This window comes from Schistocerca gregaria, chromosome 3, assembly GCF_023897955.1.
Source record: "Schistocerca gregaria isolate iqSchGreg1 chromosome 3, iqSchGreg1.2, whole genome shotgun sequence".
Taxonomy (NCBI): Eukaryota; Metazoa; Arthropoda; class Insecta; order Orthoptera; family Acrididae; genus Schistocerca; species Schistocerca gregaria.
This window is the reverse complement of record NC_064922.1, coordinates 149,118,987-149,144,972: the sequence shown is the minus strand read 5'-3', so window position 1 is coordinate 149,144,972 and position 25,986 is coordinate 149,118,987. Positions and strand designations below refer to the sequence as shown.

The 25,986-nt window shown below is 36.6% G+C and overlaps 1 protein-coding gene across 11 annotated transcripts in view; it reads right to left on the bottom strand.

Annotated features, from left to right (window-relative positions):
• LOC126356163 (pericentriolar material 1 protein-like) overlaps nt 1-25,986 on the bottom strand; it is a 382,055-nt gene that overhangs the window by 311,907 nt on the left and 44,162 nt on the right. For all 11 annotated transcript variants that reach the window (XM_050006912.1, XM_050006916.1, XM_050006913.1 and 8 more), the window contains exons 10-13: nt 17,231-17,317; nt 16,464-16,598; nt 16,141-16,288; nt 1,571-1,734 (exon numbers count right to left, since the gene is read on the bottom strand). In XM_050006912.1, the coding sequence (XP_049862869.1) occupies nt 1,571-1,734; nt 16,141-16,288; nt 16,464-16,598; nt 17,231-17,317 (534 nt within the window). The remainder of the gene's footprint in view (nt 1-1,570; nt 1,735-16,140; nt 16,289-16,463; nt 16,599-17,230; nt 17,318-25,986) is intronic.

The window sequence follows — 25,986 nt, the reverse complement described above, 5'->3', positions numbered from 1 at the left end:
GGGTGTTTCTCGATAACAGATGAAGATTTTTGAAACAAGAAGATAGCATTTCCAGATAAATACCTACAAAATATACTATTAAAAGTTGAGACATTTGCTGCATTTAGTTATTTAGATATCCACTGCTGACAGAGAAAAAAATGGTGAAAAACACTTTTTTTTATTTCTCGGGAATCACCTATGAACTAAATGGTGCCTCAATAAGCCACTTAAAGCACACTGTAGATAACATTTAATGCTCCATTTGCCTAAGTTGGAGGAAGTGTGTAATATTCAAACTTTGACCCAGTACAATAGGATGGTTACAGTAAGATGATCCTTCTGTTTGGTACACAAAGGTTTCCCAGCCAAAGGGCTATCCAAAACACTTGACACTATCTTTTTATCACCAACAGAACCTGAGATCCAAGCCCTGGTAAAATCCCATTTTTATGTGCAGCATTTTGGAACATATCAGTAGTAAATGCAGTAGCATGTGTACTAGTCTAAGGATCTGTAAGAAGGTAATTGAAGAAACAGTGAAAGAAAGGTGCGTAAATACTCCATCTTCAACAAATATTTGAGGACAGTGGAGGAAGCTGAAATGAAAAAGAAAATAATGCTAAAAAAATTAAATATGCACAACAAGAACATGGAAGCCAATTGAATTCATGGCAGCCAATATCTTGAATAAAAATTTTTTGACGCGTGGACAATAGGAATAAGGTAAGAATAGATGTGTTACACAAATATCCATGAATCAATCACTGCAGCAGAAAGACAGAAAAACCTGTCAGCAGGAGGAGGAACTGACTTCATTATAATGAATGAGCTTCAATGATCCTTGCAAAAAATTAAAAACAAAAAACTACTAAAATAGGTAAATAAATTAATAAAATATGTAGGCATGATGCTACACTGGAGGCTGCTAGAAATAATCAATGCCTGTTACCGAACAAGTGCAATGTCAGACACATGGAAAAATCAGAAGTTTGTTCAAGACTGATAACACCACAGACTCTACAACTTATTGTGGTATAAATTTTATTAGTTCAGTGAACAGGTTATATGCAAGGTTAAATACAGTGGTAAAACATTTGCTCACTTGGGGTACCACCCTTGCAATCAATTATTCGAGAATATAAACATATTGTCTACAACCTAAGCATCACACATACTTTTGTTGTTGAAACAGGTTTCGACCTAAGAAAAGACATTTATATGTTACTTATGCAACTTACAGAAGTCCTCTGCATGTTCCAACTGAGAATTTATTTAAAACTACATTAGCTGTGAGAGTAGAATGAACACTGGGTGGTAAAAATACTTTTTCTTTCACTAATAAACATGACTCTGAACACAATTTCAGAAATTCCCAATGAAGATGAATAGTTTCAATTCAGAAAGGAAAGATCAATACAATTTATTTATATTATTTCATTTTAGGTATGCTTGTTTATATTCTATATTTCATATTTCATGAAACATGAATAAAAAACCTTATTATTTTATATAAAGTAAATGACATACATAAGATGTGCACTATTATTACATTATTTCCCCCAATTTTAATGTTTCAATAACTTCTTACCCCACCAGATGAGTCAAGATTAATAGTGGCAACAACATTCTGAAGATGAGCCAGCTGGCTTTTAAGTGATGAGAACTCAGCCATTCTGTTTTGGACCTGCTCCACGACCACATCCACATCACCATCACTACCTTCTGCTAAACTGCCTGTCTCACCAGCCTCATCTGGAAACAAAGAACAACAATGTGTCGCTCAAGATCATTCAAAACACTCAACAAGAAGTTACCAACTATAGTAATGTGATCTATGTATACAACCAACTGATTTTCAGTTTAATAACACAGGCTACATCAACCTAAGAATACTCATATGCACCTCATAGTATTGTACATTTACATATTTTTAAAGCAGTTATTTGGCTTCGCACTGATTGAGTTCTTGGATGTCCTTCTGAGGAATATCGTGCCAAATTCTGTCCAATAGATCTGTTGGATCGTCAAAATCCCAAGATGGTTGGAGGGCCCTGCCCACAATGCTCGAAACTTTCTCAGTTTGGGAGAGATCTGGCAACCTTGCTGGACAAGGTAGTGTTTGGAAAGCACAAAGACAAGAGGTAGAAACTCTCGAAGTGAGTGGTGGGCATTACCTAGCTGAAATGTACACCCAGGATAGCTTACTATGAGGGCAAGAAAATGGGGCATATAATATCACTGATGTACTGCTGTGCTGCACGAGTGCTGCAGATGACAACAAGAAATGGCACCCCAGAGCATCACTCCTGGCTGTTGGGCCATACGGGGAGCAACAGTCAAGTCAGTATCCCATCGTCATCCAGGGAATCTTTGGTCTGGAATCTCACTGACTGGAATTGATCTGTCTTCAGTGATGAGTCCCATTTCACGCTGAGCCCCGATAACCAGCAAAGACACATCTGGAGACGTCCAGGACAGCAAAGGGATAACAACCTCACTATCGCCCATCATATTGCCCAACCACCAGCAATGATGGTCTGGAGTGTCAATTCCCTTCATAGCAAGACCTCTATGGTTGTCATCCATGGCACCCTTACAGCACAGCAGTACATTGATGGTATTCTACAAGCTGTTTTGTTGCCCAAGATGGCAAGCCAGTCTGGGCATTGAGAGAACAAGACATTATTGAGAGCTTCAAATACAGCATTAGGCAACAGAAGATGAATGAATAACTTTGAGAGATGAAATAGCAAAGATAACAGAGAATCAAATATGCAAATAGACAACACCCAGTAGGCATCCTTGGATAACACAAGAGAAATTGAATTTAACTAACAATAGGAGAAAATATTAAATATAGCGAATGAAGCAGGAAAAAGGAAATAAAACATCCAAATAAATGCGTTTGATATGAAGTGTAAAACAGGAAAGAGAAATGCAATACTAGTGGCCAGAGCTTTTTTTCCTCATAGTGACACCCTCCTAATAGCTACAATTTCACGAGGCACTCTATCATTAATATTAATGAAAGGGATTAATATTTAAAGAAATATAAATATTTCTGTTCAATTTCTAAGTACAGTGTAATTATACATTAAACATCTTTCCACAAATCCAAAACTTTTCAATACAACTATGAATTCAATGACAACTCATGAGCTTGACAAGCATTACAAATCTGTCTTATGTTATCTGGGATCTAGGGCAAATTCACACGCATTTCCTCATCCGACTTTCTCAAAGTTCAATATTTATTTGTTTTTATATGTCATAATACAAAACACACTTTCACATGAATGCATTGTAGAAAACTGCAGCAAAGTGATGAGTGCTCTTTTACTTAGGCAGAAGAATAAAACTCCAGAAGCTGCATAAATCTGATTCTTGGTACTTAAGATTAAAGTATGATAGTTCTTCAGGCCTGCCAGTTGCTCTTCCTCAACAAGTTGAAGTTAACAAGTATTGGAAAGTGTGAAAGGATTTCTTGTCCAGTCATCCTGGTTTATATCTAATGTTGGAAAATATGCATATAACCTCTCTTTAAATTGCACTTAATGAACACAAGTCATTAGATGCATTTTGTTACTAACTGCACATTTAGATGTCAATGGGAACATTTTGAAATTGTTTTCTTTTGTTTCTCTCAACAGTTCCTCAACTTTTGTCTCTTAGGGTTGCAATTTTGTATGTAGTGGTCAGGAGATCTCAGCCCTTACCTTGTAGACCAGCATTTGTCTTGTTGAGGGAACCGTTCTGTGCTCCAGAGCTTGTCTTTCAATGCATCCACAAACTCAGTTTTGTTTTCTTGATCAAACAGAAGCATTACATCCAATTCCTTAAAATACACATGACTAAATATTCTCCCTCCAGACAGCCAGTGGACTTACTTATGAAAGAGGAGGTTACAATGCAGTGTTCCTAGCTCATAACATATCTGAGTGAAAAGTCTTGATTTGAGATGTTTGCTCTTAACTTAATTCAACATTTCAACAGTATTATCCAAAACTGATTTCAGATGCTTTCCACTGATTTTTGCTATGGACACATACCTATAAATAAAGCAGTATGTAATAATAAAAGTTTTCATTTCATTGTTTCGAAAGTGTAATGAATCCTTTTACAGAACCTAGAACTTACAGGGCACCATCTGTGCAAATGCTGACACAATTCTTCCACAACAAAATTCATTGTCTCCATGTATCCAGGGGCAGTGGCAATGTGGGGGGAGGGGAGGGGGGGGGGAGCCTATAGCAACCCCTCCCCCCCCCCCCCCCCCCAATGGAGCATCATTATCATATTACTCTGGATAAAATGACTTCAGAATCCAACAGATTCAATCGTCTTTTATAATTATGTAGCAATATAGGTTGCAATGTATTTCCAACAAAAGAATAAGAGTGGCAAATAGCTTACTATCTAAACCATAAATATCATTTAACTTAAAATGGGTGTCTCATTATTTATTAATATACATTTCTTACCCTGAACTCCAAAACAGTTACCAAAAACTACTTTCAGCAAAACCAAATTTTACCAGTTTGTCAGTGGAGGACCCCTACTCTCCTTTTGTTAAGCAATATTCCATTTTCCCAAACCCCCTCCACCCCCCATTAGTACCCCCCCCCCTTTTCACCGACTACTAGAATCGCCCCTGGATGTATCCATTCATTATTTCAAAACTGTCTTTGCCCTTGGTAGTTAGGGGCATTTCCTTGCAATAGAGATACTGTTTAACTATGTTTATTTCATTAATGAAGCAAATAAAAAATGATCTAGGCCAGTTACCTCAGTAGATTCATCCAACTGAACCAATCTGAGTTTTAACAGAATATTCAATGTTTTCAGACATGCCCTGAATACATTACCAGTGAACAGAATTTTTTTTACATCAGGTTCATAGGCAGTGCCAAACACTATAGCACACCAAGCTGGTTTGATGGTTCTCTCTGCAACTACATGAGGTAATGCATCTTTTGTAATACTCTCAGCTACAAGACAACTGGCTTCTTCAGTTTTATCAGATGTCCCAAATGTCTTATTAAATAAAGAACTCTGCTGAGTATTTGTTTTAAAATTTATTTCAAATAGTCAAAACTTTTTCCTCGTAAATGTTTGTGTTTTGTTGAAATACATTGCAGCAGTTTATTCACTAGCATGCTTCCACTGGAAAGTTTCTCTACACATATCAAACGCTTCAGTGTAGGACATCCTTCATCTCCACACCACATGAACCCCATTCTTAAGTATTCTTAACTAAACAGCCTCGCATTTGCGTTCTAGCTGCTGCATGATGGCACAGAGCAGAGATTTGAAATGCGCTATTTGACTGTTCTGTTGCTCTGCATCCAATGTTTCATTAACTGCCAAAGGTCTCCTTCCAACATTTCTGATGACTTCCATAAATTACATCACTTTGAAAAAAGTAAAATAACAACACATCACAAACAAAACAAAGAAATAGGCTGAAGGATAAGTGTGCAATCTCCCATTATTGCTGCTCAAACAGCTTGTTAATGTGTGGACCGATAATGTTTGCCAATGTACCGCAGATGAAGATGACATCTAGTGCCACAATTAGAAGTTACATGCACAAAATAGTGGAATTCAACACACGATCACTCGATGACATGCTCTATGGTTACACACAATGAAGAGAAGATTGTTTTGTATTATTTGATTACAAGTTTTTGATTTGTGCTACATTCTGAATTTATTAGCCTCACAACAGCCCAGGGTGCTGGGACAGCTCTGCTGTAAACTCATGTGTAACTATGGGAAAAATGGATACCACTACAGAAAGGTAAAGAACTCTTTAAAAAAAAAATAAAAAAAAAAAAAGTACCTGGATGAATCTTTGGTCAAGACGTCCACGATTGTAGAAGTGTGTGATTCAAACTTGAAAAAAGTTACAGTTATATGGCTAAAAATTGATTTTGTAAAAATTGTAACATTGAAATAACAGCACTAAATGAATGAATTTCAAGCTTAAAATTCTTACTCAATGCTTTAAAGAGGTATAACTTCATTCAAGAAAGAAAATCAAGATGTGCAACTGAAGCCAACACAGTGAAGTTACACAAGTCAAAAGTAGCAAATTGTCAGGGTGGATTAAAGTGTCACTTAAAGGCAGTTCTTCAACTGCACAAGTAACAAACTCTGCAAAAACTGATACATTTTCTGATAAAAACAAACATGATGGTTTGCAAACAAGTTATTGTGATAACGACTCTCCAAATAATCGTAAGCTTGTAAAAATCAGTGGACTGAAAATGAATGGTGTTTTTGCAGCTAATGCCAATAATAAACACAGATCATCAAGGAAAAATAGTCGTGCACTTTTAGTAACAGAGTGTTATGGCAGAAATCTATCCAGCACGCTCCAAGAGAAAAATCACAACATAGTGGTGACTAGTATATTGAAAAATAGACTCTAATTCAGGTGTGAAACTAATGCAGGAAAATGACAATATCATCTGTATAATGGGATCAAATGATGCAAAAAATGAAGCAGAGGTTTGCCTGAAAATGCTCCAGTATTTTCTAGAAGCTAACAAATGCAGAAACACATTAGTTGAAAAACTACTTCATAGGCATGTTCTAATTTACAGTTCTTACGTAAACAAAGACATTCAGAAAACAAACTTCACAATAAGGAAACTGTGTTCACAATATGCCAAGTGCAACATACTGGATATAAGCAAGCTGCATTGAAATCTGCATGCAAAGCATGGAATGCATTTAAACAATGAAGGGAAAAGGTTTGTTTGTGATCATGTCAGTGAAACAATTATAGAAAGACTTTTAAGCAACAGAACAATCTAGCAGACCTACTGACAACAGCGAGGAAAGTAAAATGAGCACAACACAACTGGCGATCCTAATTTAAACTGAAGGTATGTGATGCTATAAATGTGACTCCCAACAACCAAGTTGTGAATACTCCCAATCTAAATATTTATCACCATAACGTGTAATCAATGCATAATACCATCAATGAAATTAACATACTGTTAATTCATCAACTAAAGGATATCTCAGCATTGTGTGTCCTGATTGTGAGTCGATGATCTATGGGAACTTCAATACTGATTTCCTCAAAAACAGTAGATACAGAGGCTCTTTTGAAGCTTGCAACAGCCTATAATTTTACAGCTGAAGTAAAGGTTGTTACCTGAGTAAAAGAACTTGTGAAACAGTTTTCGATCAATTTCTAATCATGAAAAGTTTGCACAACACTTCACTAACAATTCTCACTGCAGGTTTCAGTGACCATATTGCTCAAATATTAAACTTAAAAATGAAAGGCAGTAGTATTAACAACAAGTCTTTAAGAACCATAAGTAGAAGGTATAATCAGGATAATGTAAACTACTTCAACAGATGTGACTTTGTACGCTTTCCTGGCATAATAAGGCTTGAAAGTCTCGCCAAGTTTGCTGCTGGATCATAAAATCAACTTGATTCAATATTTTGGTGATCCAACTGTTCGCCATCTTCAGGAGAATGCTGCTTCTACTGATCAGTGCCGCTGAGAACTGCAGGACTCATCAGCAGAAGCAGTGTTCTCCTGAAGATGGTGAATAGTTGGATCACCGAAATATTGAATCCAATTGATTTTAGGATCCAGCAGCAAACCCGAAGAGACTTTCAATACTTCAACAGCTTATTACAGAGAGGAAAATAGTCACAGGCTTGAAAAATTAATAACATAAATGGAAAATTCAATCCCTTCGTTGATACATAACCCAGTTCTTTCAAATTGCCTTCCCACTGAAAACTGTAACCATAATAAGGAATTGTAGAACTAACAGCTAGATGACAAGGGGAATAGAGGTTTCATGCTAGAAGAAAAGACTGCTACATGAAATATGTTAAGTCAAAAAATTCTTCACTTGAAATACATATGTACTATAAAAAATACTCCAAGAGCAGCAAAAATAATGCATAATGATGAGAAACTTCTTGGGAGATTAAAACTGTGTGCCGGACTCAGACTCAAACTTGGGATCTTTGCCTTCTGCGGGCAAGTGCTCTACCATCTGAGCTACCCAAGCACGACTTACGACCTGTCCTCCCAGCTTCAATTCTGTCAGTATCTCATCTCCTACCTTCGAAACTACACAGAAGCTCTTCTGTGAACCTTGCAGAACTAGCACTCCTGGAAGAAAGGATATTGCGGAGGCATGGCTTAGCCACAGCCTGGGGGATGTTTCCAGAATGAGATTTTCACTCTGCAGCGGAGTGTACGCCAATATGAAACTTCCTGGCACATTAAAACTGTGTGCCAACAGAGACTTGAACTGACCTTTGCCTTTCTGCAAGGTTCAGAGAAGAGCTTCTGTGAAGTCTGGAAGGTAGGAGACGAGGTACTGGCAGAATTGAAACTGTGAGGATGTGTCGCAAGTCATGTTTGGGTAGTACAGATGGTAGAGCATTTGCCCATGAAAGGCAAAGGTCCCGAGTTCGAGTCTCGGTCTGGAACACACTTTTAATCTGCCAGGAAGTTTCATATTGCCGCAAATTTCATTCAGCATAATGATGAGTGCATTTATAATTCAGTAAATAAAGGGAGGATATGTGGAGTGTTACAAAAAAGAATATGGTGAACACTGGCTACCCTGCAAAAATACAACACTATTACAAAAGAATAAAAAACAGTAACAAACCTCTTAATAGTAGCTAACACCTTCAACATTTTTTTCGCAGGTGTTTGTGATAATATGACATAATCAGACTTACATAAGGACACCCAAACCAATGAATACAAAAGCAGGCAGGCAGTGCTTGTAGAGGGTCAAAACTAATCAGTTCTGTCTCACAAGATGAAGTAGCTAACGCAAGAAAAGGACTAAAAAAATTCCATCTCTGCAGGTGCTGATGGTGTCCCTGCAACAATCTTAAGGATGAGTGCATCAAACCTAACTGAAATATTTACACATTTATGTGAGGTCATTTCAAGTAGGCACTTTTCCTGATTTATTGACAACATCTAAAGTCATTCAAGTCCAGAAAAGAGGTGAGAAAGGTAATGTAAATAGCTGGAGACCCTTCACAATTTTCTCCTGCATTTCAAAAGTATTAGGAAAAGTTATATATGATGACCTTATGAAATATGTGAATAAAAACAATATCCTATGCAATGAACAACATGGATTCAGATGTAAGAGATCAATGACAACTGCTATTTATGAGTGCATCAATTCCATATTAAGCCTGATGGACAAGAAACAGGAATCAATAGTGACCTGTCAAGTCTTTTGCAATGTGGACCATAAGATTCTGCTGTCAAAGCTTGAAAAATGCAGTATTCAAGTTCTGTCAGACAATTGGATCAGTTCCTTCCAGTGCAATCGTAAGCAGGCAGTGTGCATGAAGTGCACAAATATCCACCTAATAACAGTATCTGAACACTTATCAGACAACAAACAATTTACATATGGTGTACCCCAAGGATCAGTAATGGGACACTGTTAAAAATGATCTCAAATGTGGATGCACATAAAACAATCACATTTAGATGACCCAAAAATTCTACTAAAAGGAGAAAGCAAAGAACAATACAGCAATGAGTAAACACTGACCGAAACAACTTGGCACCTGGGCATAGAAAAATGGGCTTGTAATACATAGTAAAAAAACATGCACTAAAATTCCACAATACTCCAAACAAGGGCATGTTTATCTATCAATGACGAACTAGTTAGTAACAGTACTGAAATAAAATTCCTAGACTTGGGCTGCTGAGCAATGTAAAATGGAATAAGCATTTTGAATATCTTAATGCAGAACTTAGTAAGACATGTTACCTTCTTTGCACACTAAAATCATGCTGCAATAAGAAAAGAGTAATGAACGCATATCATGCCTACTTCTGTTCTCTCCTTAAATATGGAACCACTTTCTGTGAAAACCCTAAAACAGCCAACAGTACTTTCAAACTACAAAAAGGGCCATTAGAATCTTATTTGGATGCAAACCTAGAGACTCTTGAAATGTTGCTTTTTGAATAATTAATAAAATATGCCCCAAACATTTAATTAATGCTAAAATCCATTAAGAGTAAATTTTCTCTGTGTAAATAAATCTGTAAATTAAAAAGAAAAGGTCATAGTTTAATATAAAAAATATATTTTTAATGTTCATATAAAGAATGTTACAGAGAAATGTTTATATCTCAAAACTTCATAAAAGATGCTCTGTAAAGCAAGTTGAAGGCAGTTGCGGTAATTTGTTTTGACTGTATAAAAGCAAGAGTTGCGCTCCTGTTTTCTCTCTCTCTCTCTCTCTCTCTCTCTCTCTCTCTCTCTCTCTCTCTCTCTCTCTCTCTTTCGTTTGTTATTGATTGCTACCTCATAAAACATAAGTGTTGCTCTCGTATCTGTAACTTTTGTTTGAAAAATTATGTTAATTTAATGGTAACAGGTATGTTTGAATCAAGAAACCTACTTTCCTCTTCCATTAAAGCTACATCTCTCAATTTATTATGTGGCATTTTAGAACTTCTCAGGCCACAGTGAAGGAGAGTTGCTGCTGAATTGTTTGGTGCCCACAGCCGAATGTTACTAGTGTTCAAAAAACATTTACTTTATCAAACTTTTGTTTCAGCATCCCTGAGATCTCTTTATTGAACTTTTCTGACAGTATCCAGGCAATATAATTATACTAACTGCATAATTTTGAGATCAGTCACTGGCCTCTGAACAATGTCACCAGTCAACATTGTCATCACGCTGATGGTAATTTTATTCTGAATGGCAGAATGCAAATCAATTAATAAGTAAGTAAAATTTTTCTATGGACCATTTTACCATTTCAGAAGCTCTGCCACCAGCAGGCACGGTTAAAAGTTTTATAATATTACTTACTAACTGTTTAACAACTTGTAAATGTCTTTTGGGGAGTTAGATTAATTTCAATCAGGAATATTTGAAGAAGATATCAACCACAGCTAATATTAAACTCAATATTTCAAATTAACTTCCCCACCTCCAAAAAATGTAATATAATATTTTAATATTAGTAATATTGCAAACCTCTATTTAAGATATATGGTACTCCTCCATTACCACGTGTGTAGATTATGGAAAACTTTACATTTTTCAAGATAAATGTAATAGATAAGGATTGTAGACTGCAAAAAAAAAGTGATGTACATGATCACTTCACCAGACATCACAAAAATTTAGATATACCCAAATCAGCACATCTTTGTGTCAAAAAGGTACTTTCCACAAAGCAGTTAAACTTTACAACAAACTTCCTGAAAATGTACCATTTACGTAAAAGATGTTACTAAGGTCAAAACCTTTGAAAAATCTCTAAAGTCATATTTACAGCATCACTGTTTTTACTCCATTTAATTTATAAAGTGTGTTATATAAATACTTAATGTATAAAGTGTTTTATTGAAATTTTAAATAAGTATGCCTAGAAATCACTTTCAGAAATATATGAAGAACTTGGGTTGTTCAATGTCTTATGCAAAAGATTCTTTTGTAGAACACAGAACCAATATATACAATACAATATTAAGAGCATAGATGGCAAGTGTGTACTATGCAAAGAAGGGAAAGCTGAAAGGAGGGAGGAATATACAGAGGATCTATACTAATGAAACAGACTTGAAGATAATGTTATAGAAAAGTAAGAGAACATACATAAAGGAGAGGTGGGAATTGTAATACTGCTAGGAGAATTGGATAAAACATTGAAAGACTCAGTTCAAAACAAGGCTCCAGGAGTAGACAACACTCTCTTGGAATTACTGACATCCTTGGGACAGCCAGCTATGACAACACTATCCCACCTGGTATGCAATATTTATGAGACATGCAAGATACCCTCAGACTTTAGGAACAATGTAACCCCTATTCCAAGTAAATCAAATGCTGAATGGTGTAATTATTACACAATTATCAGGTTAATAAGTCACAGTTTCAAAATACTGAGACGAATTATTTACAGAAGAATGAAAAAATTCACAAAAGTCGAAGTAAGAGTACAGTTAAGAAGGAAGGAAGGCAGGTTGGGTTTAACATCCATCGACATCAAGGTCATTAGAGACAGCACAAACTCGGATGGTGTTAAGAACAGGGAAATAAATTGGCTATTCCCTTTCAAAGGATGGCCGGCTGTGGGTTTGAATCATTGTCATCCTGTATGCAAGTCCAATGTGCTAACCACTGTGTCGCCTGACTCAGTAGATCACTTAGGGTTCTGGAAAAACTGAGGAACAAGAGATGCAATACTGGCTCTATGACTTATCTTAGATTTAACACATTTGTATGTTTAGGGAAAGCTTTTGACAATGTTGACTAGCATATACTCTTTGAAATTCTGAAGGTATCAGGAATAAAATACAGAGAGTGAAAAGATATCTATAAACAAGAGCCAAGGGACACAAAAAGGATGCCGTGAGAAGGAAGTAAGACAGTGTTTAAACTCTCCCCAATGTTATATGTAAATGAATAAGCAGTAAAAGAAAGCAAGGAGAAATTTGAAAAGGAGACTAAAAGTTTACAAAGAAGAAATAAAAAATGAGGTTTGCCAATGACACTGAAATTCTGTCAGAGATGGAAAATGATTTGGAAGATCAGTTGAATGGAATGGATAAAGCCTCCAAAAGAGGTTATAAGATGAACAACAACAAACGTAACATGGACAATATATACTATAGGGGCTAGTCAGGAATCAGTTCAAATATTTGTGAGATATGAAAACTAATTTCCAATGAAGACTGGTTCTCTGTCTTCTGCAAATAATGTAGCCTATTATCAACAAAATTATAAGCATACAAGATGTATTTAGATGACTCAGTTGGCAAAGCACTATCTGTGAAAGGCGAAACTCAGATTTGCAACCCTCATGCTAGTGCAAATTTTTAACTTTTGACAAATGGTCATTACCATTAATGCTGGAACAAATTTTAGAGATTTATAAAATGAAAGTACAAATTTCAGATTTGTGGTATAGTACAAGTACACACTTAAAATGACGTTAACAAAAGTCAGCACCTTTGCTTGTTTTTGTTAACAGAAGTCAGTTTTATTTAAAATAGGGACCGAAGCTTAAAATGGCCAAAACAGAGATAATCAACAAGAAGCTCTTTTAGTTTAGTTAGTTATATTACTTGTTCCATGGATCATGAACACGATTCTTTTGTAATGATGTGGAACGTGTCAAAGTACACAAGATTCATTTATCCCAAATAATCATTGTTAGTCTTATATATGGTACAATTGTTAATGCTTACTGTATTTCTTTGGCCTATGTCTAAAAATTCATCTATGGAGTAGAAGGAGTTGTCATTCAGGAATTCCCTTAACTAACTTTTGAATGCCGATTGGTTGTCTGTCAGACTTTTGATATTGTTTGGCAATTGACCAAAAATCTTTGTGGCAGTATAATTCACCCCCTTTTGTGCCAATGTCAAATTCAATGAACGGTAGTGAAGGTCACCCTGTCTCCTAGTATTGTAGCTGTGGACTGTGCTATTAATTCTGAAGTGATCTGGGTTACTAACAACAAATTTCATTAGGCTGTATATATATTGTGAAGCTACTGGCAATATCCCTAATTCTTTAAATAATTGTCTACAAGATGATCTTGGATGAGCCCCAGACATTATTCTGATAACACGTTTTTGTGCAATAAATACCTTCTTTCTTAGAGATGAATTGCCCCAAAAGATGATTCCGTAAGAAAGCAACGAATGAAAATATGCATGGTAAGCTAACTTACTGATGTGCTTGTCTCCAAAATTTGCAATGACACTAATAGCATAGGTAGCTGAGCTCAATCGTTTCAGTAGATTGTCAATGTGTGTCTTCCAGTTTAAATTCTGATCAATACAGACACCCAGAAATTTTGAACAATCTGCTTTAGCTAAAGATTTTCCCCCACACTCTATATTTATTTTCGGTGTTATGCCTTTCCCTGTACTGAACTGTATGTACAGTGTTTTTTCAAAGTTCAATGAAAGTCCATTTGCGGACAACCACCTAATAACTCTTTGAAAAACATTATTTGCATTTTCCTCAGCTGATTCTTGCTTTTTAGGCTTGATTACAATACTTGTATCATCTGCAAAGAGAACCAAGTTTGCATCATCATGAATATAATTAGGCAAGTCATTAACATATATTAAAAACAATAAAAGCCCCAAGACAGAACCCTGTGTTACCCCATTCTTGATACATCCCCAGTCTGGATAATCTGATGCCCTTTGTGTACTATGTGGGTTTACTGTTTCAACCTTCTGCATTCTACCAGTTAAATATGAAGTGAACCATCTGTGTACTGAACCATTCATTCCATAGTACTTCAGCTTATCTAAGAGGATTTCATGATCCACACAATCAAAAGCCTTAGAGAGATCACAGAAAATCCAAATTGGTGATGTTCTACTATCCAGAGCATTTAAAATTTGATCAGTGAAAGCGAGTATAGCACTATCTGTTGAAACACCTTTCTGAAAATCGAACTGACATTTTGTTAAAACGTTATTCCCACTAATGTGTAAAGTGACTCTTGAGTACATTACTTTTTCAAACACTTTTGAGAAGGACGTCAGAAGTGAAATAGGACGATAATTGTTGACGTCTGTCTTGTCACCGTTTTTATACAAGGGTTTAACTATGGCATATTTCAATCTGTCGGGAAATATTCCCTGACTCAATGAGCTATTACATATGTGGCTAAGAACTCGACTTATCAGGTGTGGACAAGATTTTAGTATTCTATTGGAGATACCATCAGTTCCATGTGAGTTTTAATTCTTAAGTGAATTTATTATTTTCTTAATTTCAGACGGTGAGGTGGGTAGGATTTCAATTTCATTTGTTTGCACCGGGAATGCCTCTTTCATATAGAGTTCTGCCCTATCGGGTGAGCAGCTGGTGCCTATATTTTCCACTACATTTATAAAATGATTACTAAAAATATTTTCAACCTGTGATTTTTCATTTATAAGCTTTTCATTGTGCTTAACAGTAATACTGTTGTCCTGTGACCTTGGTTGTCCTGTCCTGTGACCTTGGTTGTCCTGTTTCCCTTTTAACTATATTCCATATTGTTTTAACTTTGTCAAGTCCGTCAACTGCACATACGGTTCACGCCCACGCTGTCGCGGATTGCTACCAGTGTTAAAAGACTGCGATGGAGCTTCGTATGCCACGGCAAACTGGCTGATACTGACGGCGGCGGTGCACAAATGCTGCGCAGCTAGCGCCATTCGACGGCCAACACCGCGGTTCCTGGTGTGTCCGCTATGCCGTGCGTGTGATCATTGCTTGTACAGCTCTCTCGCAGTGTCCGGAGCAAGTATGGTGGGTCTGACACACCTGTGTCAATGTGTTCTTTTTTCCATTTCCAGGAGTGTATTACAATATTTCTTATAATGGTTGAGCTTTTCTTCAGCTCGACTTATTCTAGTGTCTTGGTATAGTTCCCATTTCCGGCTACAAGAAATTTTAATCCCTTTAGTCAGCCATGGTTTTTTATCAAGTTTATTTGAATTATGATTCACTAATTTCTTAGGAAAACTGTTTTCAAATATACCCACAAGTTTATCATGGAATAAGTTAAATTTAACATTTGCATCAGGTTCCCGATAAACATCCTCCCAGTCTACCCTTTTCAAGATTTCCTTAAATCGTTGAATTGTTATTCCGATAACCAACCTCAGCTCACCAGCAGCAAAAAAAACTGCTGAAAGTATTTTCACTTGCAGAGCAGAATGATTCACAGAAAACATAGGAACTGTCAACCAACACAACATGCGTTACATTTTGGAGGCAAAGTCATTGTTTAAATTAATGATCTTATGTGCAATGAGAACCAAAATAACATCAGATGAAATGAACTAGTAGTTGATATTCCTACCTAGAGTTTCCACTGTTTGAAATGAACTAGTTGTTTGACATGTTTGCTCTCTCCAGGCATACAGAGAACAGACTGAGAAAAATTTCCTTATTATATGATTTGTTGAAAATACTGTCTAGGTAGTTAATCAGTGCAGGCAATGACAAACAATGGAAAGCAAAGGATGCAGGCAATGATGTTCTCTGGATCCTATTTGTTTAGCAATCCACAAGAGTTGAAGTATTTCATCTAATACAACGTCTGGTTCTTTGAACTGATAATAAGGACTCTTCTTACCGTTAGCATCTGAATTGTTTAGAGCTGAGAACTGTGCCAACAACTGATCCATGTGTCGTTTCTTCACTTGCAGTTCTGTCAACTTGTCTTGTAAAACTGTGTGCTCAGAAAGTAATGCTTCGTCCCGTTCACCCAACAGCTCTACTATCTACAACAATAAAGATATTAACATCAACACTAAAATCATAAAATAAGAAAGTTATATGGATTTTTTAAATTATGTCTACCAGTCTATCAACAAATATTTGTATAACAAATAAGCAGACAATTTTATCAAAATAATCTTAATATACTGATGAAGTCGAGAAAGAAAGAAAAAATACCTGATTTCTGTTGTCATAAAATTCATGCAAGACTGATATTCGATGCTGAAGATTCTGCACATCTCTGAGGACATCCGAGCTACTTTGTGGCTGATCACCTGTGCCAATTCCCGATTCTATTGAAGATACAGTATTCTGAAATAATAAGATATAGTACAGGTAAACAAACCAGTGGTTATATTGTACTCTATTAATATGGACAGTCAAATGGACAGGGAAAAATTCTGTCACTCGATAGTGTAGTGCACAGCGACATAAACGTATGAATTTCCTACAGTCTCTTAATTGTGGTTAAAGAAGACAGAGAAGTGCATGCTCTTTCACAGTTCCCTTATTCACCATTAGTTGTTCGTATGTATCTCCACAGCACTTTAGATAGGTGTTCAGCTATTCTCCCTCACACTGTAACTACACTATAAGCATTTCCTGTGATTAAATTAAACTACCTTATATTTCTCTTTCGATAGTTCATTTATCACTACTACAATAATTACCACACTAGAACAATTCCTTTAAAAATGCACTAATCAAATGACAGGGCTCTACAATGTAAGTTGACAAAGGGGTGCACATAAATAAATGAGGAAAAAATGCATCATGGGCACAAAGTTTTTGAACTTGCATCTCATAACTTATCATGATATATCAATTAACAATAGAATAGCATAGGCTGTCCTTTACATATTCATAAAATATTTATTTTCAACTTCATCAACTATTTGTCTCTGCTGCTGCAACTATAAAAAATCTCATAACACTGTTCTTACTTGTGCTGCCTTTGCTTGTTGTAACTGTTCTTTTGCTTTCTGCTGCAGTGCCACCAGGGCTGCCTGATGTTCTTGTAGTGCCTGCAGCTGTGTAAAACAGCAATATATAATTATTTATGTCTATGGCAAATATTTTTAAAGTTGCACTTAATGAAGACAAAAATTTATCTCAACATACACTTTCCGAATGTAATAACACAAACACAAGATACAAACTACCAAGCTTTTTAGGAAATCATTAAAGTAACAACAGAAATATTTCACTTCATATTAAGTTTTTATTTTTTTTAAAAAAAAAGTGTGTGAGAGAGGAAAGAAATAAGGAAGAGTAATTAATTTCACACATATAATTCAGATGACTTATTCTTTCATATTTTGCAGCAAATTTTAATATATGTAAAAACAAACATCTTATCTATGTTCTAGTCATTAAAATTAGTGCTATAGCATGAATACTGAAATCATCATTCTAAGCTGATTGCAGAATGATTCTACTGCCACCAACATACAGTTTGTGTACAGACCATGAAGGTAAGACATGACAAGGGAAATCAGGGCTTGTACAGAAGCATAAGGACAGTCATTTTTCCCTTGCTCCATTTTAGAGCGGAACAGGAAAGGAAATGACTAGTGGTACAAGGTAACCTCAGCAATGCAACACACAATAGCTTGCAGAGCATGTATGTGGACATAGAAAAACACACACTGATGAGCTGAACATTATGACCAGTGCCTGCTGCAAGACCTAGTGCCACCTCGCGGCACAGCGGGTGTGTTTGTGTACATGCAGAGCAGAGACAAATGAGGAATCATTCAACTGATGATCCAGGCTACAAACTGGGAAATTCACTGACATAAGATAAAGTGCAGATCATTACGGCACAAAGGCTGGAAATGACCATTGCAAAAACTGAGAAACTGGTTGGCTGTTCGTGCGCTACTGTCATGAGCATTTATGGAAAGTGATTAAAGGATGGTGCTACAGCTACAGCAGAGACAAATGAGGAATTATTCAACTGATGATACAGGCTGCAAACTGGGAAATTCGCTGACATAAGATAAAGTGCAGATTGTTATGGCACAAAGGCTGGAAATGGCCATCTCAGAAACTGAGAAACTGGTTGGCTGTTTGTGCGCTACTGTCATGAGCATTTATGGAAAGTGATTAAAGTATGGTGCTACAACTACAAAAAACAGGACTTATGGAATGCTTTGTAGAGCCAACGTAAGATTCAATGAAGTACCAGTTGCACATAGAACTGAACACATTGGATGGACAACAGTTATGCAGGTTATGGAATGGGCCAAACACTCATTTGTGATTGCTTACATAATACTGTTTCTTTGGCAGCTCATCAGAACACACCAGGGGGCTGATGCAGATGGCTCATTAAGGTCATAGGCTTACCCATTCAATATAGCAAGATAGATGCCAATCTGTGGCAGATATGATGACAGTGCAGACACAACTGTTTTAGTGACCACTGTTCAGTACACACGGTTGAAAATGGAACTCTGCATCAGACAGTCCCTCTGCATGCCCACATGGATCCAACATCATCAACTATTAGGGCAGCAGACACATGCTCATTGAGATCGAACTGCAGATCAATGGAAACAAGTCCCCGATCAAATGAATCATGTCACTTGTTACACCAGACAAAGGTCGTGTCTGGCTATGGCCTTCATCCAATCTAACTGCTGCTCAAAACATGCACCATGCTGTGGATGCAAGCCAGTTGGGCCAGTCTTATGCTATGGGAGACATTCATCTAGGCTTCCATGAGACCTGTGCTAGTAATTGAAGGCAACTAACAGCTATGGACTATGTGAACATCATTCCTTCAAGTTTGATGTCTTCAATGACGGCAGCAACACCTTCCTGCACGATCACTGTCTTTTGTCACAAGAACGAACTGACCTCCAGTGTTTTGAGGAGCATGATAGTGACTTCACAATGTCACCATCATCAAATTTGCCCAATCTGAATCCAATGGAACACATCTGAAGTGCTATCTGGTACCAGCTCCATACCCACAAATCACAAGACCATAATGCACGGGAACAGCATTATCTGTGCATAAATGTCTAGTACCACATATCTTCAGAAACCTACCAATGAATTGTCAAATCCATGTCACACAGAATCACTACTGTACTGCATTCCAATGGTGGACCAAGACGCTATATTTTGGTTCATTGGTGTACAGTTAAATAACAATATGAAGTCAAAATTTCTCATAATTAGAAATAAGGAGTGACCTGTAGCTGCTTTGAAGAAAATTTAATAGCCAAGATTGCATTTAGTACTATTTATTCCTAGTGACTGGTTGCAACAGATCTTCTGATTTTCAAAAAAGTGTTGTCTAATGAACAGGATGTATAAGAACAAATTTTTTAGAGATCAGAAAATGACAGTCTTAACTGCTGAAACTGTTCCTCCAAAATAAATAGTAGTGATCTTGGGTATTAAATTTTCTTCAAACAATATGAAGAGTGTTTCCTTGTCAAATCTTGATTCATCACTATTTTAAAGGCACAATAAACATGTCATAGGTTTGTACCTACATAAGAACAGGCACTGCATCTCTTTAACACGACAACCAGTAATTTGGAATAAAACAACACACTTAATTTTTCTGCCACAAAATGCAAAAATAAGGTTTGGTAATTTTATACAATGTATAATTTCTTTTGTATGTAATTATCTTCTGGTTTTCTTTCTTTAAAAAATAGAAATGGAAGAGGATGGGGAGAGAAAATGTTTTCTACAATACCTAGGGACTTTCATTTAGGAATACATTGCAGGGTGCTGCTGTAGACTGGTTTGATGCTGCTTTCTGCACTAGTTCATCTCTGTCTAACTGCTGCATATAACACAAGATCCCAGAACATTATTACATTTTGTACAACAATGTAAAAATAGAGAATTTGAAAGTATTATTATCAAATGCATCTTCTGTCTCCCAAGTAGCTCATGCTAACGAGACATTTCCCCCTGAAACTGCAGCAGACTTTCCAGTGTCTAATTTTCTAATTTAAAACTCTAAGAAATGACTACATTTTATCAATCTTGTTTTACTTTAAGCTATCTTTACTAGATGAAAACACAGAAGGGAGGGGGATGGTACTATAATTAGAGGTCACCTGTTACATCCACTTTTATAAATGGTTATTGATATTGCATATTTCAGCCTATCAAGAAGTAGACTTTGGCTCACCAACTGATCACATAGGTTACTAGAGGTGACTACTATCAAATCAGCACAAAATTTCAGTACTTTTGTTGAAACACCATCACAGCCTGAAGAATTGCTGCTTTTAAGTGAGATAATTACTTTTGTGATCTCTCGGACAGCTATATTGCCAAAATTGAAGTCTACCAGTGAAGTATGCAACACCTGACTAAGTAAATGTAACTGGTCCCATTTTGTTGTTGTTGTTGTTGTTTTACTTGTAGGAATAAATTGTTGGATTTGGTGGGCAATGATTTGAACCTAACATGAGCTGTCTCACCGATAATGCCACAAAGCAGTTAAATATAATTTACCTTACAGAGATGATTCATTTCATACCTAGTAATGATCAAAGTTTAGTTAACTTTGTACATGAAAATTTTAACTTTTATTTGCATAACAAGGTCCATTTTCTGATGGTATGGTGGAGAATTCTGTTGTACTGCTCGTAAGGTACGTTTAGATCTTGACTAGATGTAGTCCTCCACATTAATGCTCAAGTGGTCACTTGGTGTCCCACAGACACCAGACACACTTCATTTACACATTATTGTTCATCAGATACAGTGGCACTCTTGTGATACCATTTACCTTCTAGTTAACTAAATCCAAACATATTTTGCTCATTAACAATGCATCAGCTGCAATACAGTGTTGGAGGGAAAAGGTTGTTACCAAAGTTGGAGTCTACCAGACGCCACATGATCTTTGCCGATACTAAGGGTAAATATTTTGTTTTTTATTTAATCTAACAGTTTTTAATATTTGTTTTTAATGCCATAACTTATCTTCAGATCCAATATGAGCTCACAGAAGCCTTATAATCTGGAAAATGCAATGTGCCAGAGAAACAGTACTCTTGCTGTTGTTCAAGGAAAATGATCACTCAGATGATGATTTTGGTAATTATAGTGATGTGGAAGAAGACAATGTGGAAATAAGAGAAGAAAATACTGAGCAGGGTGCAGACTCCAGTGATAGTGAAGTCATACTCATGTTGACGAATGTTTTCTAGAAAAGACAAATTCTACAAAAAGGTCAAGAACGTGACCACCAAAAACTGTTTGCATTCGACAACAAAACATCGTCAGTCAATTACCAGGAGTGAAAGGAGCAACAAAGAATGGAAGAAAACCAATGGAATGTTGGGAATAATAAAATATATTCCATTGGTCAGAATTTATACACCTCATTTCACTTAATTAGTACTTTTAACTCATAAATGTTTACAGATTGAACTAATTGTACTTTGTTAAAGGAAGAATGCTGTTGGCGTCTGTGAGATGCCAAGTGACCTACAATGAAACAATATCCCACATGGGCACTCCAGGTTAAATAAAACTCTCTAACACACTATCTATTAGTTCTGAAAATTCAAATCTGATATGAGTGTTATTCACAATAAAGACACATCGAAGCTATAACTCTGTCATTGTGATTTTAGTCCAAAGAATGGCCGAATGTAACTCTCCACATTAGTCTATCCTGTGCAAGCACTTTCATCTCTGCTTAAATATTTCAATCTATTCCTACCTGAATCTGACTTAAAAATCAATTGAATTTAGTATCTTCCCCTTCTTTCAAATCACAATTAAGAGATATGTATTTGTCTTAGCTTCTCATCCAGAGTAAGAAGACATACTTAAATATATTTCCAAATTTGTGCTTCACACTCATATCAATTTGGGCAATTTGAAATATAGACAAAAGTTGTATAGGTCAATATTAAATCTGCAGATGGAGACAGGTGCAGATGATCAAAAAAATTTCTTTTCTGAGAAGAAAGATAGTAACTGGTGACACAATCTGAAGATGTATATTTACTGGTGGAGCTTCCACCTCTCAATGAGTTCTCACTGTTATATGGTATCTCATCTGCTGGTTAAAAACACACTGGGAGTTAGTGTGTCTGCAGCAGTACTCTGATATCTGGCAACCTGTGTAGACACAGTGCCGCAATAATAAAAAATGTAATGACATAAGCTTTGCTTTTTTTTATTTTTTTTACATGTGCTTTTTCAGACAAGTTTAGGGATTCACTGGCAACGATAATGGTTTTCTAACATAATCCCCTTCTTACACAACACACTATTTCAAATTCAGAAAACATGAATTCAGTTCCATTTTCAAAAGCGAGTGAGGTGTTTGGAATTCAGAATACATGTACTTGAGACGGGTTCAAATGATCTCCTAAAAAGTTGTGGACACTCTCAGCTATTGTTCCATTATTTTTGCACATTTTCTAATTGTCACATCCTTGTAGTTGCAGTTTACCAGACGTCTTTCCTCTCCTTGCAGCTCAGAGCTTCTTTCCCTGTATTTGCAGGCGATTGATGCCGCAGGAAATGAGACACTTTTGCTGCACTCTGAGCTCTATGAAGATCTTTAAATGTTTGTTGTCTTCTCCTTTAGAACAAAACTATGTTCTGCTGTTGGGTTTCTGCCACTGTACATTCCCAACACACTACTACTAGAGAACGGCTATTGAGGGTCATAAAATAAAAACTGTTTGACAGGGAGCATATGAGGTGTGTGAGAAAAGTAATGAGACTGACAATACTGCAAACAATCTGGCAATGCTGTGTCATTCTGCTCGTGTAGTCTGGTGTGATCGATGCTCAGTCAGAGTTTCAGCTCTGTACAGCTGTTACGTGCTTTTTGAGACTGCCATCAGTGTAGTAGTTTTGTTGTGTGTTACAAAAATGGAACAGCGGAATTTAGAGCAACACTATCCAATCAAGTTGTATGTTAAACATGAAGAATCTTTCAATGTGACTGTTGAAAAGTTGAAACAGGCCTATGGGAAATATTACTTTTCAACAGCACAAGTTTTTTGCTGGTACAAATCATTTATGGAAGACCAAAAATACATAAACGGTAAACCTCACTCAAGGAGACCTCAAGAGTCAAAAACTGACCAAAATGATGAATGTGTGCATGTTCTTATGATATCAGTCCAACATTTATAAATAAGGCTCATGGGTAACCTGTTAAATTTAAACACTTTCCCCATACATCAAATTTTGTGTGAAGTTTTGCACTTGCATAAGGTATGTGCCAAAATGGTGCTGAAAAACCTCACAACTGAGCAGAAGTACAATCGAAAGAACATGTCTGCTGATGTTCTGAGAGGACTGCCAAAGACCACAAACGATCCAGTCATGTGATCACAGGTGACGAGTCCAGACCTTTGAGTAAGATCCATGGACAAAGCAGCAATGTGAGGAGAGACACACTGAGACATCTTCTCAACCAAAGAAAGCTCGAATGGGCAAATCAGAACAAAACAATGTTGTCCTGCTTTTATGAAAATAGGGATATTGTGAATAATGAATTTGTTCCTCAAGGACAAACTGTGAACCAAGAGTTTTACAAAGATGTCCTTGAGGGGATCAGGAAAAAAGGGTGAACTGACAGATCTGACATTGTGGACAAGTGGATGCTGCATTATACAACAACCCTCCGCCGTTCACCTGATCTGAGCCCTCATAACTTTTTTATTTTAATGAAACTGAAAAATGTTGTAAAAGGATGTCATTTTGAGACTTGGAGAACATTAAAATTAATGTGACCAACATGTTAAAGACACTAGCAATGGAGCCTTTCAGCACTGCTATCAAGACTGGGAACAAATCTTTATTTAAAAAGAGATATGTCAAAAAGCCGTGCAAATTGAGAAGTTATTTTATTTCATTCTCACCACCAGTTTCTGCAATTCAATGTGCCATCTTTGCACCTCATTTGCTACTCTAAAAAATTATCAATATTGGCACACTGGGCCCAACTGTTTCTGGATGTCATGAATTTTCTTGACTGCAATGGTCAAGTCTTTGACAGAAGCACTTGAGAATTCATTTTAATTATTTACAAAAACAATGAACTAAAAACTTTTTTGGTACAAAGTATCTTATTGTTACTCAATATATTCACCTTTAAAATTTATATGCTTCTGTATGCATTCAAACCAACCATGGAAACAATGTTTTCTCAATCTGATGCAGGTACATCAAAAATGCAGATTCAGCAGCACCCTGAGGTGATAGTGTGACCTGTTCTTGAATAATGCTCTAGTGTCTGGGATTCACACCAGGTCGGACTGGAAGTACACATGAAAGCAATTCAGAGGCGAGCTGCTAGATTTGTTATCGGTAGGTTCGATCTACATGCGTGTGTTACGGATATTCTTCAAGAGCTCAAGTGGGAATCCCTGAAGGGAAGAAGACATTCATTTTGAAAAAACACTACTGAGAAAGTTTAGAGGACCAGCATTTGAAGTTGACTGCAGAGCAATCCTATTGCCGCCAACGTATATTTTGTGTAGGAACCACAAAGATAAGATACAAGAAATTAGGGTTCATATGGAGACATACAGACAGGCATTTGTCCTTGCACTATCTGCGAGTGGAACAGGAAAGGAAACAACTAGTTGTGGTACAGGATACCCTCTGTCACGCACTGTACGTTGGCTTGCGAAGTATGTATGTAAGTAGATCTAAATGTAGATGTAGTCCTTGTTGACTGCTGTGTTGCTGTCACTCTACAATGAGAAATCCAGGATGGAATAATGAAAATATTATAAAAAAGGATAGTTGCTACTCACCCAGCAGCTGAAATGCTGAGTCACAGAAAGGCACAACAGAAAGACTGTCAAACAAAGTTTTGGTCAAACAGATCTTCATTAGAAATAGACAAAAAACACACACCCGATCACAGTCCCTGTGTGTGTATGCTGTCTAACTCTGATTAAGGCCTGTTTGGCTGAAAGCTTTGTTTGACTGACTTTTTGTTGTATCTATCTGCAACTCAGCATTTCCACTGTCTGGTGAATAGCAACAATCCTCACAACACTGTCACTCTGCTTTGTGCTATTTTCTTGCTTGCTGATACATGTAAATAATTGTTGCACTTAGGATTTTTATTACATGTGTCGATATATAAGATGATATCAATTTTGATTACTAAAATATTTCAGCAACCTTTACCTTCATGGGTACTTCTGATTTCGTGGAAGCATGAAGGCCACGTTAAAGTGCCTACACAGTGGGAGGTACAGGTCATCACTCTGTAGTGGTCTGTGTCAGGACCATGCTTGCTTCCTCCATTCCTCGCAACCCCTCCCTCCCTTCTGCCGTCAACCAACCTCCAGTTAACACATTGCATATGGATTTTGATCTTCCTGTGTTGAATTTTTTGACCATTTCCGTACACTAATTGACAGAAGCCTATTTTTGGACTTTCCTTACACTATGCAGAAGTGATTGCAGATCTTTTGTGCCAAATCGAATGTACTGCAATCTTCAGTATGCCTAAGGTCACCTCTACCTCATGGCTAATCACCTTCTCTTTTTTAGCAACATTCGATTCTGGTCGACCTTCATGAAAACACTGACGGACATTAACAAAATGACTCAGATTAATTGTAAAAGGTATTTTCTGACAGCGACTGCTTACCAAAATTTGAACACACTGTTATGAGGCACAGTTGTCAAGTTACACTTTTACAAAAATAATATCATCAAG